General features: G+C 45.0%; 1 protein-coding gene across 2 annotated transcripts in view; it reads right to left on the bottom strand.

Annotated features, from left to right (window-relative positions):
- The window catches only part of LOC138527483 (meckelin-like), a 642,839-nt gene that overhangs the window by 265,185 nt on the left and 361,662 nt on the right, over positions 1–15,992 (bottom strand). For both annotated transcript variants that reach the window (XM_069638711.1, XM_069638700.1), the window contains exons 6-7: positions 1,860–1,898; positions 674–730 (exon numbers count right to left, since the gene is read on the bottom strand). In XM_069638711.1, the coding sequence (XP_069494812.1) occupies positions 674–730; positions 1,860–1,898 (96 nt within the window). The remainder of the gene's footprint in view (positions 1–673; positions 731–1,859; positions 1,899–15,992) is intronic.

The raw sequence follows: 15,992 nt of genomic DNA, 5'->3' as shown, positions 1-15,992 counted from the left end.
GAAGAAGAAGAGGTAGTGGAGGGAAGCTTGAAGGAGAGCTGTGCGTCATCATCATAACACTGGAAATGGGGAGAGAAGGTGGAGATCAAGTGGGCCAGAGGGCAAGGTAGATTTTGGAGAGCCACAGCGATAGGATAGAGTCCTGAGTGACACCACAGGTAGAGAGTGAGATGGAGGAAGGGAAAGGGCCCAGTTTTACCTGGGAAGGTCGATTAGATAGGAAGAAAGTCAACCAATCCAGTGACAGGCGTGTGAAACCAATGGTATCACAGAGCCACTTTAAGTGAGGGAGTGTCCTCAGACACCCTGCAAGAATAGAGAGAATTGCGTTCCTAGAGGAAAAGAAGGATTTGTTTATCTCATCCCTGACCCAGTGCCCTTTAAAGTGTGCCCCCTAATTGTAACAGTCACCCATCACTATTTCTTTTATCACCAATTTCTCTTCCATCAACCCCCTGTCATTCTATCCCTCTTCTCTTGCTTGCCCACTTCATGTTCTCCTCTTTACCAAGAGCTCCTTAAAGCAGCCTAAGTGATATATTAAGCACTTTATTAAAAATGTAGTTTCATGAACATAATCTCTAATTATGGGGAGAGGTGGTCCTGCTAACTCACCCGGCAATACAGAGTGGGAAGAGATCACAGACTCATGCAGGGAAAGGCAAGGACTTACCTGACACGCCCCATATGCTGCTTGAATGAACATGTTCTCCCATAGCGTTGTACCTCTCTGTAAAGCACAGCAAGAACGAAATGAGTTGCAAAGAATGTAAGCAATACAGTTCTCAAAAAACACCATTGTAACATTAAAAAACAATACAGGTTATCTGTGCATTTAACAGGGTTTCAGAATATGCATTGATTCAGCAGTGCTAGGCAGCAAACAGGACCAATTCCCTCAAAAAAGGTGACATTTTAGGTTTTGACCACTTATTCTTTTCTTTTAAAACAAAATCACTCTGAGTGTTCACCGTCTTCCTCTCACTCAGCTGTTCCCTGCAGTAGAATGACACAGTTCTCTTCCTTCCATCTGACGACTAAACAAACACTTCTGTTTATTCGGAAGACCATGACACTGGGCCTTCAGAGACCCTTACTCAACGCTTGTGGTAACAGAGGGCTTCAATACTGGGCTTTATCCTTATCAATCCTAGAGTGTTTAGACACCATTTTGAATACATTAAAGTCCCCTCTTTCAGGTGGTGGCAGGAACATGTTCCAAGCTAGCCCGTTCCAGTAGAAAATACCAAAGCCCTCTATGAGGAAACAATATCACGTGATGGGCAGTTTTTATAGGATTCCGTTTCTCTAAATTGGGTCTGTGAGTTTTGTTCATCAGAAAAATCCAGTTCTAGTCAGAAATACTGGAAATTATATTCGATTAACTGAGTTAGAATTCACTTTCTCATTTTAATCCACACTTCAGGTTTTGTAAAATGTCTTCCCTACTCGGACTGCCCGACAGGCCAGGATGGACTGTTTTCTGGGACAACATTACACTGCACTAATGCCACAATGTGACTAGAAAAACAGCATTTCCCCCACCGTCTCACAGACACAATGCTCCCAGGCTGTGACTCTCAAGGTTTACTCTCAAAAGCCGAAAATAACAATCTCTGAATGTGCTCCAATTTTCTTCTGGCGCCCAGGGATATGGTTGGACCCAGTCTGATGCTAATATCACTCCCTTCGCTGGGTGGCTAAATGAAGCAAAGCCTGCAAGGAGCAACAAGCTAAACACGAGGAACCTTCAATATCTGCAATGGACTAATGGTTCCCCCTCTGAAAGCAACAAAACAGGCACCGCGGGTTGACTGACGCGTTATGCTGATGTTGTGAAACTTGAAAATAAAGCTTACCATTGTTGGAGCACGTACCACCAGGCAGAGTCCTCCGGTCTGAAAAAATAAAATAAAGAACAGTAAGTAAATATCAAAAGGGAAGGAATTCAAAAGATTAATGATGAGTTACATAATTGAGTATGAAACATGTGGAAACTCACTGTTTCCTGCCCTGGGCAGGCTCATTGCGGACCATTGCCTTCCTTCCCCTGTTGTTAGATCCCCACTCCCTTGTTTCTCTGCTCCCTAACCTTGTTCTTCCCCCGATGATTGTACAAGTGATTGAGACCGCCATATATGGCATACGTACACAAGCTGTTTTTTTTCACAATGTATTATACATATTTGCAATACAAGGCATTGAGACATAATGGGACAGCCACACACAGTATACATTTCGGTTAAGGCTGAAACCGTGATTACAACCCAGTTGTCAAGGTTAAAAAATTATGAAACTTAGGTTTTTGTGGAAACAAAACCCTAAGCTGGAAGCGCGCACGCCTGACAGGTATTGGATCAGATGTGCAAAGTGATTGGAGAAAGGCTGCAGCCGTGCGGTAAGTTAGGTGATCTTCCACTATCACCTATAATACATACATGGGGCCTCATTCCGAGTTTGGCACAAAGGGATACCGGGCACCGGTAAGGACACCGGTGCCGGTAATCCCTTTGCGCCCTATTCCGAGTTCCCTTAGCGGGTCCCTTCCTTAACGCCTGGTTTTACCAGGCGTTAAGGACGGGACCCGTTAAGGGACTTTAGAGCTAATAACGGTACCGCAATTTGCTGTACCATTATTAGCGCCTTCCCCCTTCCCATTGAGCCCTATGGGCGCTCGAATGGGAAATGGCTTTTTCAATGGGGACTTACCGGTCCCGCAAAGGTCGGAATAGACCGGTAAGTCCCCATTGAACAAGGGCAGACTCGATACCGGTATTGGAGGGAGTCATGGCGCTAATAGCGCCATGATTACCTCCAAACTCAGATTGAAGACCATGGACTTGAAGGTACTGACCGCACAGACTGCGCTCAAACAAACTTCTGTAAGACATTATTTCACCGAACTGATGATTAATATTGGTTTAATTCAGTAATTTAGAAAAAAAGTAAAAAAGAATCTTAAGGCAACACAAATAAGTATATTCCTTTTTGGTAATCAAAAATATATATGGGGTAAGATACACATTTGATAGTTTTAGTACCACATATAAATCAATCATGAAACAAAAAAGTAGTTTTGATCACATCCATATACTACAGTATTAAGTTCATACATAGTTTGTGAATAAACGACGACACGCCAACACGTGTTTCAACCTGACAAGGTCGTCCTCAGGGCGTAAAAAGACTAAATAAAATCAACAAATGCACTTTGAATTGTGTATGTGTTACTTTTTAACAGCTCCTGTAACGGAAGAAGGAAAGGAGAAACAACACAAGAAGGGGGAGAGAAAACAAAACAAAAAGAAACAAAGTCAAATGGGTATGGATTTTGTAATCAATGTACTGAACCTGTATATGCACATCATAGAAAAATATGCTGGCTTTGCCTAATTAAACTACGCAATGGCGTACACTGTAGATAATACCTTGTCAACTCTTACTTCTACCGAGCCTTAAAAATCTTGAAGATTGAGTTATTCTTATCTACTAAGGTTAGTGAATTACTCACTCAGAGCACAACACGATTTGGTTATGTGCAAGGGTAAAAGAAACAATAATTACCTCTAATTTTGGTAACTGTGAAGATATCGTGTTGCTGGCATTTAGAGCATAACGTTGGGATAAGGTGCTTCTGCACCTATTGGATTTTTGGCCTTTTGGTCCTGGCTGATAAAAGTACTGTTGCTAGTTAGCTGCAGTGAAATAAGCACATTGATATGTGATAGCTACAATGAGTTTAACATCTCTCATGAATGAGCGTATTATATACAAATGCCTAAAGTAATCTATTCTCTACAGTAACTCTAGAAGTGTCTTGTGATTAGGTTACCGATCTATACAGAATGTAGCAGACGCCTTTAGTATGCAGCGAGCTGTGCGAGTTTCCTCATATAAGTATCGCTGTATTCTAGAAGATATAAATAGAAAGAAGGGTGGGATACATCCCGGAACTGCTCGAATCTACGTTATGAGTAGCCTGCGCTGTGTCTTAGTATTGTTGAATGATTTCAGAATGAACTGTGATCGTTACTGTGTATAGGTTGAGCTTACCGGCAAGGATCTTGATGTGAAGCGCACAATGGCGAACGCCGTCGGGCACCGCAAACACATCGGCCGGGTGAGCCGGTTGCTAGGTCAACCCTGGTTGACTTCTGGTAATGTGATGCATCACGTGTCACCGGTTGCTAGGGAATCAATAGCGTTTTCGAAAATAGTGAACGGGCGAGATTGAAGTCGAATTGGTGCCTCGCAATAAATATACAAAATATATACAAAGTCTATAAGTAATGTACCTAATAATATGCTAAACTTATACCTTCAAAATGGTTTGAGGTGTGATATTTATCTCGGCACGCGGCTCCCGTGTCCTGGTAGCCTCGCAGATTATAAGGTGTTTGCTGATAATATGCGTTGGAGTAATGGTGTTGCCACATGCAATATATACATTTGATGTATATATGTAAGATTGTTAGAGAAACCTACATGTTTGGCTGATGTAATATAGAATAACTGTGGCTAGCTGAGCATTTTTCGGCATACCTGTATGGGAGTGAGGGGTCCCCAGGCTCCCTCGCGCCGTACACTCCTCAGTCCGAGGCTTGGACCACGTGCCTCCGGTAGTGGGATTGCCCCTTGCCCTTATGTAAAGTTAACCACGGTTGACTGCTACATAGATGGGACTACTGAGCAGGACACGGGGCATCCATCTTTTGTGCCCCCTTTCGACTCCATCTTGGGTAAACAGGCCTCACTGCGATAGTACAGCAATGCTCAGCTCCCCTTCCACCGCAGCAGCCAAGGACAGAGAGACACACACACAAGGCGCGCAGGCAGCTGGCTGGCCCCCACCCTTGAACTCCCCCTGCGAAGGAACGCTCTGTGCTCCCATTCTCACGCTGAAGCCGGAGAAAGTTGCAACAACCAATATGATACAGTTTTCTTCCTCTGAGATCACTGCTAGCATGAGAACCAGCATGTGAACCAGGATGAGCTAAGCACTTTCTGCTCGTTCGTCCCCATAAACGTGCAAGCCACCCACCCCCATTTAGAGCAATTTATTGCCATCCTGACCCTGCGCTCCCTGTAAAGTATTTCTTTCAAGTGCCAGACCCTCGCCTGTGCTGGGAAACCCACCCAACACACCCACTACTAACCTTAAGCATCTTACCACAATATATGTTTTTACTTATACTAATAGGTCTAAAGCTTAGGAGATATGTGAAACACAGCTTGATTCTTTTTACATGCACAATAAAGGTCAAGGCCTCCAATTAAAACCACGAATGACCCAATTGTACTGACAATAATTACTATGTGTAACTTGTGTAGAAATATGAAAAGTAGCATAAAATGTTTAGATAATTTGTTATTTAGTGTTTTTCGAATGCAACATATTAGCTTAGGTAGTGACCACAGTGACCAGATCCTGACCTGCGTGGAGCACAAGATATTTGACGTCCATCATCTCGTCAGCCACTCAGCCAACCAGAAGGAAGAGATGCCACCCACACCTACAGCACCACACCGCCTGGCCAATCGGGTCCATTTAGTATTTTTTGTTATAGTTATTTTAATTGATATATATATATGAGTATGATGTAAATGTTTGGTAGAGGTTTTTTTGGGTTATTTCCTAGCTGGAGAAATAAACCATCCTTTGATCTCTTGCAATCGGGTCTCGGTGCCTTCTTCCCCGAAAGGGGTTGGGTTGGTTATTTTATTTTCTCTCACACGTAGTAAGCCGGGGAAAGGCACCTACATACCCTTGCTCCAAATAAACAAATGTGTTGTCTCTGGGTGAGGAGCACTGATATATTGAACTGATCCAAGGTATTGAAGGCACTGGTATCCACATGCGGGGTATATATATAGCATAAGAGCATGCTGAGAGACTTGGTTATACCTATTTTAGTGCAAGTATATACATATGATATGGCCCGATCCGTGAGATGCGTTCTGGGCCTAATGCAAGTTTGGTATGTATTTGAAAAATATACTGGGGTTGTCAAACTGGAAGTATCCTTGGTTGGTCAAATGGAAATATAAAAGGTTTGGAATTAAAATGAATTTACAGTATACTGGGCTAGGCAAGGTGGGGATCAATTTGGACAGTTAAATTGAGGATATATTGGGCCTGTACAGAGTGGTAGTGTACTGCGGTGGTCAAAATGAAGCATATTAGGCTTGTCACACTGGAAGTATACAAAGTTTGTCAAAAAAGTGAATATATTGTGGCTGGACAAAGTGGAAATGCATGCTATGATGGGATTGTTATGGAATTGTGAAAACTGTGACGGCCAAACTATGAATGAGGATTTTGCAAACTTGGACTTGGCACATATTTTCAACCCTTTTGAATACTGGGTGTATGAACACAGCCAGATACATGGATTTTCAAACATGTAAGCTACAAAAACAGTTTAACAGTAGAATGAGTGTATGTTTCAATAGTGTAATAGCTCAGTAGTATTACACCGCAATGTGTGCAATAGTATGCTGACATTTTGCAAACATGGCATATCCTGATACTGTGAAAACTGAGAGTACGCGTGGTTGGGATAGAGTACTGACATAGCCGAAAGATCAGCAGACTATGCCAAGCCAATTTATGGTCCAAGGGTGTTTATTTTACACAACATCAAATAAGGGATTAGATTAATTTATGTCACAGGTGGGTCAAGTCACAAAACAGAAACTTCTTCTTAGGACTTTGGTCCTATGGCCTAACCATTCTCCCTTATGCCTCCACCCCCTGGCAGGTAAAATCACACAGAGTCTTTGGGGTCCTATGTGTCCCACACCTTTTTCTTGGCTTGATGGAATGTGTTTATTGTCAGGATGTTTTGTCTGCTTTCGTTCAGGAGACCTACCACCACCACCCCTAATGTCGTTGGTAATTGGCACCAGGGCTGGGTGCCACACACTTGTCCATGGGCCGCGGGGCCTCTCTAGGAATGCACCCTTCAGCAGGTTGTCAGGCCCACCTGTGGGTGCTGCTTCTCCAAACGAGGAGACCCTCTAAGAACCTATTCCTCAATCAAGCCTTTCTAATCTTGCTGCTCTATGACTACATTTGCCCCTCCCTGTTGTCTAGACTTCTGCCCTCATAGATTTTATGCCATTTTCTAAGCACCCCCCACTTCTTTCTTCCTTGATGTGCCCCAAACTCATCTTAATTCCTCTTTCTACTCTCCTCTTACTTCCCTTCGTTGTTCTTTCCTAAATACTTGTTATCACTTCTCTACTTACTCTTAATTCTCTCCCAATTCTCCTTATCACACTTGTCTTCTACTCCACCTCCTCAGTCAACTTTCTCCCCTTCTCTGCCTGGTCAGTTCTGTATTCTCCTCGTACTCTTCTTTCAACTCTCTCCTTACCTCCTCCTGATAACTCCTCTTCGCCAACTCCACCTTGAGTCTCCACTCTCTCAACCCCTCCTTAACACTCTCTCTGCACCTTTCATCACGGTCTTGCACTAATCTTCGCGTTCCAGCTCCTCACATCTAACCCACCCTACTTTCTACCCCCTTGCCTCCTCCGGTGGCTAACTGGTGGATCACTTAACTGAGAAAGTTTTGTCAACTGTCTTGGGAGGATAGCTCAGGGGCAAAGTGCTTGCCTTGGAAACAAGACGACATGGAACACTGCAGGTTTGATCCCTGCGTCTGCGCTTAGAAACCTCTGGGTATTAAGTGTGTTATAAATAACCTATCATATCATAACTGGTTGACTCCTATGCAAGGGCATTGTGATGTGCCCACACGAGGGAACTACAAATCTCTCAGGTGTTACTAATTTGTAATCAAGGCCTGGCGTGGCTCCGTTGGCTGAGAATACTTGAAGTGCTGGTGTCATCTTGGATTTGGATGATTCTCTGCAGGGTAAATTGGCACTTGGCATCGCCCAGTCCTCTGTTTTCTCCCAATTCAGCAAGGCTCTCATTTCTTGACACGCCAGCGGCTCTACAGGCAGGGGTCAAGAGTGGGTGCATGAACGGCAGTGGCGTAACATGTACGCCTGGGAGAGAACATTCGGTTGAATGCCAAATGACTCATTTTCCACTGTATTGTCGATTCTCAAACATTTCAAAGATGTAAGTTATCAGGTCTGGGAAGACAGGTGCACCGCTCTAAAAAAGGAGCTTGATTCTAGAGGTCTTCAGCAGTCACTGGTAATCTTTCAGGGAGTGAGGATGACGGTGCTTTTAGTGTTTCATAGCTGGTGCATTTAGGCAAGGCTTTTAGGCACTGGATTAGAGGTGGTTTTAGGTCCTGCTGAATAGAACATAAATGTATGACCTATTTTTTGCGAACATCTTCAAAATGAATTACCTGTATTTCATAGAAAGAGTCAAGCCTTGCTAGGTCTTTGGGATGGATTCTGCTTGGGAAAGATTTCACTTGGTCTGCCAGGCTCCTCACCAATCTGCTTGCATATGTTGTGCAATAGCTGACAGGGAATGTCGAATTTGAAAAAAAAAATATTCGTAGATTTTGAGGGATGGAGAAAGGTTTTGGGTGGAAAACATTTGTTTGCAGGGCCTTGCTGATCACTGGGGAGAGTGGTGAGGCAACCTACCACCTGCATGGACAGAGGAGGACCTTGCCCTGGGGCGGGTGGATTGAATGTATGAACACACATTACTTGGTTTTGCTTGCGCAAAAAGCGGAGATAGGCACTTGAATTTCTTTTACATTTATTTGCACAAGTTGAAGGAAAGAGAACAAGATTTGGGGCATGCTGAAAGAACACTCTTTGCATGCTCTTGCAGACCACTCAGGACATTGCTTTAGAAGTAGAGCTGTTGGCTGTGTGATGCAACACACAACTTGTGTGAATGGAGGAGGACATTGTGAGGAGGGTCTTGATAAAAAGGGACACTAAAGTGAATCAAAACTTGGTTTAGTGTAATGGGTGACTTGACAGACTTCTTTCAAATGTAATGGCAGGCTTGGAGGGGAGGTGGACATTGTGTGCAGAATGCTCAGAATGAATTGCTTGCCAGGTCTTGCTGATTCTGCCACTTCTCCCACTCAGGCAGTGGCATTAGTGGCAGGAGACAGCTACCTGGACAGAGGAGGAATTTGCAGTGGGGAGGCTTAATTTTTGAAGCAGTACATGTTGCTTTGGCAGTTAAGGCCAGGTGCAAGATCAAACAGCATAGAACTACCATGTTTTTAGAAATACACTGTCACAGTTGTCAGTGTCTGGGCTACGTGAAGCAATAAGCAACACTAAATAAGAAATCCGGAAGGGCAGTTGCCAAATAGGCGATTGGAGAAGAAGCTGTTGAAATGTTACAAGTGACATGTATTTGCACAAACTTCCCTACATGAGGTCTTCAAGTGTAGGAAATCTGCTCCTTCGAGCCTCAGGTGAGCTCTTAGACTTAGACCATAAATGAGGATTTTGACTTTTTGAGGCCTAGTAAGAACCAGATAGAAAACATGCAAAATGAAAGTGTAAAGCAGTCCTTGATGGTGTTTGAGTAGCCATGTCTTGAATGATTACTGAATGGATACGGGCTCGTGGAAATCAGCTATTATTTTTCCTATCTTCAAGAAAGGGCACTCAGCGAGCCCTATGTCCTACAGACCTATTTCACTGTTGGACACCTCCTTTAAAATCTTTGGAATGGTCTGCTGGGGCATATTGAGTCCTGGCTATCGGAGAAGGTGGTTCTCTCTGATATCCATTTTGGCTTTCGGATGGGAACTATGGAACAAAGCCTTAATCTGTACTTACTTGTTTCCAACTCAGTTTTCTGCAGGGGGGGTGTACCTTGCATTCATGTATCTGAGCACGGCGTTCGATAAAGTAGATAGATCAAAGCTGTGGGCCGTGCTCCGCTCCATGGGTTGTCCGGAGGCTCCATGGTTGTCCGCAGGCCATTTTGGCTGTGCTACAAGAACTACACAGGGAGAATGAGGCTTGCGTGCACAGTGGCTCTGGGGGACATTACACTGTGTGCTTCAAGGTGGGGTTTGGGGTCCAGCAGGGTTGTGCTTTAGCCCCAATCCTTTTCACCCTCTATATTAACAGGATCCTAAAGGCTTTGGTTGATACAAGGGTGGGTTATCCATACCTGGGGGGCAGGACTTTTCCAGTCCTGGCATATGCGAATGATATTGTGCTAATAGCCAGGACCTCAAGGGCCCTCCAGATTCTGATCTCCGCCTATGCAGCCTTTATGGAAAATCTGGGGCCTAAAATAAACACCAAGAAATCTGCAGTAACGGAATGTGTGGTACCAAAGAGGCAGGCGAAGATGCACCTGATGCTCTGTAATGGGGGGATAATCCTCAGAGTCAATGAATTGGATTATCTGGGGGGTTAGATTTTCAGAGACAATCACGGATCATGCCCATAGTCAACAAGTGGGAGGGAGTTCATGTTTTTCGTCTCCCTGTCAGGCCCATCCGCTGGATGTAGTATTACAAGTTTATTCTGCCCAGACGAAAGCTCTGGCCCTGGATGGAGCACCATTATGGGGTTTTCAGAAAGCCCCTGAGATCCAGGTGAAGGAGAACACATTTTTCAGAAGGCTTTTGGGACTCGTGGGATCTGCTCCCTGTATCTCTACTCATAGGGAACTGGGCATAGATTTGTGGGAGGACCAATGGCACTGATAACATTTTGGCTTCGGGCAAATGAATATGCTATCCTATGCCATTTTATTATCAGTTAATTAATGGCAAGGGATAACTGGAGAAAAATCCTGTGACTTGACTATATTGATGAAACTTTGTCCCGTGGAAACATTCAGGTACGTTTACCCCTGATAATCTGCTGACCAAAAGTGAATTGAGATCATATAAAAGTATTTTGGGAGAGGCGATAAAGGAGAAAAGGGATTTCATGGAGTCTGCAACCAACTCAGATATAGTACACGCAGTGATTGGTCGGTGAAGGGGATCCAGCGCTAGTTAATCTGGGGTTCTATAAAAAAAAGAGGGGTTATATAAAAAAAGATTGTTGGCTGCTCATGCGTGCTAGATTTGACTGTCTGCAGTTGAGGGGAACTACAGTAAAATGGAGTGGGTACCCTGATGTGGCATGCTGCCCAGCGTGTGGTGCTGATAGAGAGGACATGGTTAATCTCTTATTGTTCTGTCCAGCCTACAATAGTATTAGACGGTTAACTTAACTGCAGGTCCTTAGGTCAGCTAAGATCCACTCCTATAGCCCGGCAGTACTGTTTCGTTTGATGGCAAATTCTGTCTTGACAGCGTGGGCGTTACTATCATTTCTGAAAAGATCTATGTTTCAAAGAAAGGGGATGTTGAGCCAATTGCCCTATAAAGAATAGTCATCTACCGGGAAACTTGAATTAGCATTGGCCGTCTTGAATTGGATGTATCCTGTCGCTCTTTTTTTCCTTTACACAATCATATGAATGTTGATATCCTATGAACTAGGTAGCATGCACCTTATGTGATTGGACATGTATTGGATTTTATGAACTGTTTGCATTTTGTTATCCTTTTTTAAATTTTCATAGAGTTGTGTTTTGAATGAATTTTTACTTCAGGATATTGTTTTTTATAAGTAAGAAGGAATCGTCATTTTATTATGACATGATATAAGTTATTTATAACACATTAATACCCAGAGGTTTCTAAGCACGGATCCGGGGATCGAACCTGTGATGCTCCGTGTCGTCTTGCTTCCACTGCAAGCACGTTGCTCCTAAACTATCCTCCCGAGACTGTTTTTGTATTTTCTATGTGTGTGATGGATTACTTGATCTGAATAAACATATTGACTCACTGACTGATTACTGCATGCACATTCAAGCGCCTCATTGCTTAATGTCATATTTCACTTGCTGTGCTTAGAAGTACTTACATGACTTTTAACCTGCCGCACAGCAAGACACTAGATGCATAAAACTATACAGCATTTCTTTAGACGTAGAATGCTTTCTGAAGTGATGTACTTTCTGAGCTACAACTTATCTATTCATTTATATAACTCGAAGAACATAGTGGAGTAAGGTGCTATATAGCCTGAGCGATATACAAATACTAATGTGCATCCATACAGTGCATGTGTAGAGTTAACATTTATTCTGTGTAAAACAGCCATTTCCAAAAAAGGCTTTGCTATGAAACCTGCATGAACTGTGAGAACAGCATGCAGTGAGTAGACACATTTTGACCTTGTTCACGTACATAGTCATAGATGCCCAAGACACAGCAAAGAAATTGAACATTGTTGATCTTTAGACCAGCTTGAAGTCGTTGTGGACCTTTTCACAGGTTCTGAAATAGTGTTTATAAAAATAAGAACGCCACACAGCCACAGGTATTCAGTAGATGCAAGCGATGAGCAGGGAAACGCAGCTGAACATTGGTAAGAAAAGGCGATTTCCACTAGATAGAGGCCATTGTTGGCCTTGTTTATATTTCCTCTGGAGGTTTTCGTTTATATTTTGAAGATGTTTTGACTTCCACTGCAGGAAACCTTTGCTTAACTATTCCTGAGTTTTTAGATTTAGTTTACATTGTGGAGCAGCTCAAAACTTCCACATAGAAGACCATTATAAAAACACAGGCTTAACCGAAGCAAAGTTGCCTGGCACGGGACACAGTGAAGGGAATGGGCTGGAACAAGGGCACCCTCCATCCCCCACGTCCTGTGTCTCATCAAGCAGACCGTTTTCAGAAGAATCAGCACAAACGATGCCTAGTCTTGTGGCTCCTGCTGCACAACCCATTCATCAACACGCGTTCAGAGCACTCAGTAGTGGTGACTGCATACAGAAACTGCTGAAAACCCACATACAGTTTTGCAGCTGTTCTTCTTCTTCTTCTTAATTACTGAATGCGTGGGTGGACCCACGCCGGTCGCTTTCCCATCCAATAGGATGATGTGCACCAACCCACCAATCTACACATAGCCTACATAAACTCACAACTCCTCCCACCGCCCCGTCTGTCTCACAAAATCCAACAACACACTGCTCCTCCTCCTGCCTCTCACCCAGTCACCTCCCAGCAAAGCCTTCCCACTCATCTCAGCCACACCCAGCGCAGACAACCGAACCCTCATCAATTCTCTCTCCACAACATGTCTCTCACACCTAAGCAAAAAATGTCCCACAGTCTCAGGCACCCCACACACTGCACAGTCCCTCGACTCACATTTCCCCACTCGATACAGACAGTGTTTCATCCCCACATGCCCTATCCTCAACCGATTCAGCATCACCTCCTCCCCCCATCTCCATTCCAGACTTCCCGCATCCACCTTCACCAACACTTTCCCACGGACACCAAACATCCACCTGCCCTTCACCCCACTCACCCACCTCTCCTGCCACTCATCCATGAACCGTCTCACCACCACAGCCTTCACCTCATCCACACTCAAAGGCAACCTCACATCCACCGTTCCCCTCCTCATATCTTCACCCGCCGCCAGATCCACCAACTCATTACCCAAAATGCCACTGTGACTGGGGACCCACGCCAACTCCAAATCCATTCCACCACACACACACCGATCAATCTTCCTCCTGATGTCCAAAATCACATCCTTCCTATCACCATCCCCTGCCACAATCGCCTGCAACCCACTCAATGAATCCGAGAACACCACCACCTTCTCATACCCCAACTCGCACACCCTATCAATCGGCAATGCAATCGCCACCAACTCAGCCATACAAATAGACACATCATTCGTCAGACGCCCCACTTTATACTCCCCAGTGCTTTCCAAATAATACGCCATACCCACTCTCCCAGACACAGGATCTTTCGAACCATCCGTGAACACCTTACATCCTTCCTTCCCTGCAACATACGCCTGACCCAAAGCCTTCATCTCACCTCGCAAACCCCGCTTCTTCGACACCACACTCGCCAACTCTAAACACACCTTTGGAGACCCCGTCATCCACATCGGCCATCTCACCAAATCCGTACCCGTCACAGCCAACAACTCGCCTACACCCCACTTCACCCCCTTCTCCCACATATGAAACACCAAACTGCCCCCCTTCCTCCTCCACCGGTCCCTATAATAGTCAAACCTCCAATTATACTTCAAACATTCACGCACCGGATAAGCCACACTCTTCGCACTGCACTTCACCTACCACCTCATATTCAACGCATCCCTCCGCAACCCCAACGGCATCTCCCCCACAAGCACCTGCACCGCATTCACTGGAGAGGACCTCATCACACCCGAACACACCCTCAATGCCCTCGCCTGCACCCTATCCAACCGCAACTTCTGACTCGCTGTGAAACCCACCGCCACCTGACATCCAAAATCCATCACACTCAAAATCAACCCCTTATACAACATTCGTAAACACTTCTGCTGCGCACCCCACTCTTTTCCAGACACCGCCTGTAACAAATTCAACCTACGTTTACACTTATCCACACTTATCCACCACACCATCCACCTGCACATTCCAGTTCAACTTCCTATCCAAAATCACCCCCAAGTACCGAAACTCTTCTACACTCTTTACCCTCACACCTTTCAAAACCAAGTCCAACTCCTGCTGCACCCTTCTCCTCAAGAAAATCACACTCACACTTTTATCCACAGACACCGAAAAGCCCCATTTCCCACACCACTCCTCCATATGCACTATCGCAGCTTGCAGCAGACTCTGCACCAACAACAAACTCTGCCCTCTTACCCATACAACACCATCATCTGCAAAGAAATACACCTGACACCCTATTCCCGCTAAAGCCCGAATCAACCCATCCACCATCACATTAAACAGCATTGCAATAATCACACTCCCCTGCGGAGTCCCATTCTCCATCTTCCAAACCTCAGACAGAACCCCCTCACTCTCACCTGAAAGGTCCTATCAGCCAAAAACGCCCTAATTCACCGAAACATCCTCCCCTTCACACCCATCTCCAACAATCTTATCAACAACCCGCTCTTCCATACCATATCATACACTTTCTCCAAATCCAAAAAGAACGCCCCCACCAACTCCCCATCACACAATGCCTCCTCCACCCCAGTCACCAACCTTACTAACGGATCAGCCACCGACCGATTTCTCCTAAACCCACTCTGAAAATCACTCAAACGCCCATTCGACTCCAAATAAAACCCCAATCGCTCAACCACCATCCGTTCCATACCTTACACATCACAACAGTCAGCGCAATCGGCCTATACGACTTACACTCCGTAGGAACCTTGCCACCCTTCAAGATCGCCACCACAATCGCTCTCTTCCACAACTTCGGCAAAACTCCACTCTTCCATATCTCATTGAACAAAGCCAATACCTCCAACTTACATTCCACTGGCAACTTCTCCAAAAATACATACATGACCCCATCCACCCCTGGGCTAGACCACTTCCCCTTCAGAATTGCCCCATCCAACTCCACCATAGAAAATGGAACCTCTTACTGCTCCTCCCAAGTAACAAACATCCGCCAACAACTCCCGCATCTCCTCCTCAACCACACCCATACCTAGCCTCAACGCTTCTGGAAAATTCCCTGAACTGTGCACCTCTGCAAAATACTCCCCCAACAAATTCGCCTTCTCCCCTTCCTCACTGACCACCTCTTCCCCTTTCAACAACACAGACACACCACCCTGTGGCCTCATCAATCCGGACATCCGCTTGAACTGTTTCCAAACCTCACCCACACCAGAATCACTCCCCAGGGTCCCACAATAGCCCCTCCAATATCCACTTTCTTTCCCTAATCACCCTATGCACCACCGCCTTAGTCTTCTTATATGCCACCAGATCCACCAACATTCCCAATCTCACCGCCCTGGCCCTAGCCTTCTTACGCGCTGCCACAGCTCTCGAACATTCCACCGACCACCAAGGAACCTCAACCTTCCCTCCCTTCCCCTTCTCAATCTCCTGCAACAGACGCTGCTCTCTTTCCCTACACCAGATGCTCATTCCATTCTTCCACCCCCCCATCCCTTCCCTGAGGAACAATCAATTCCCGACACACTCCCTTATACAC

The sequence above is a fragment of the Ambystoma mexicanum genome, chromosome 1q (assembly GCF_040938575.1).
Source record: "Ambystoma mexicanum isolate Mex_15411 chromosome 1q, UKY_AmexF1_1, whole genome shotgun sequence".
NCBI classification, from domain to species: domain Eukaryota; kingdom Metazoa; phylum Chordata; class Amphibia; order Caudata; family Ambystomatidae; genus Ambystoma; species Ambystoma mexicanum.
This window is presented reverse-complemented; position numbering and strand designations above follow the sequence as displayed.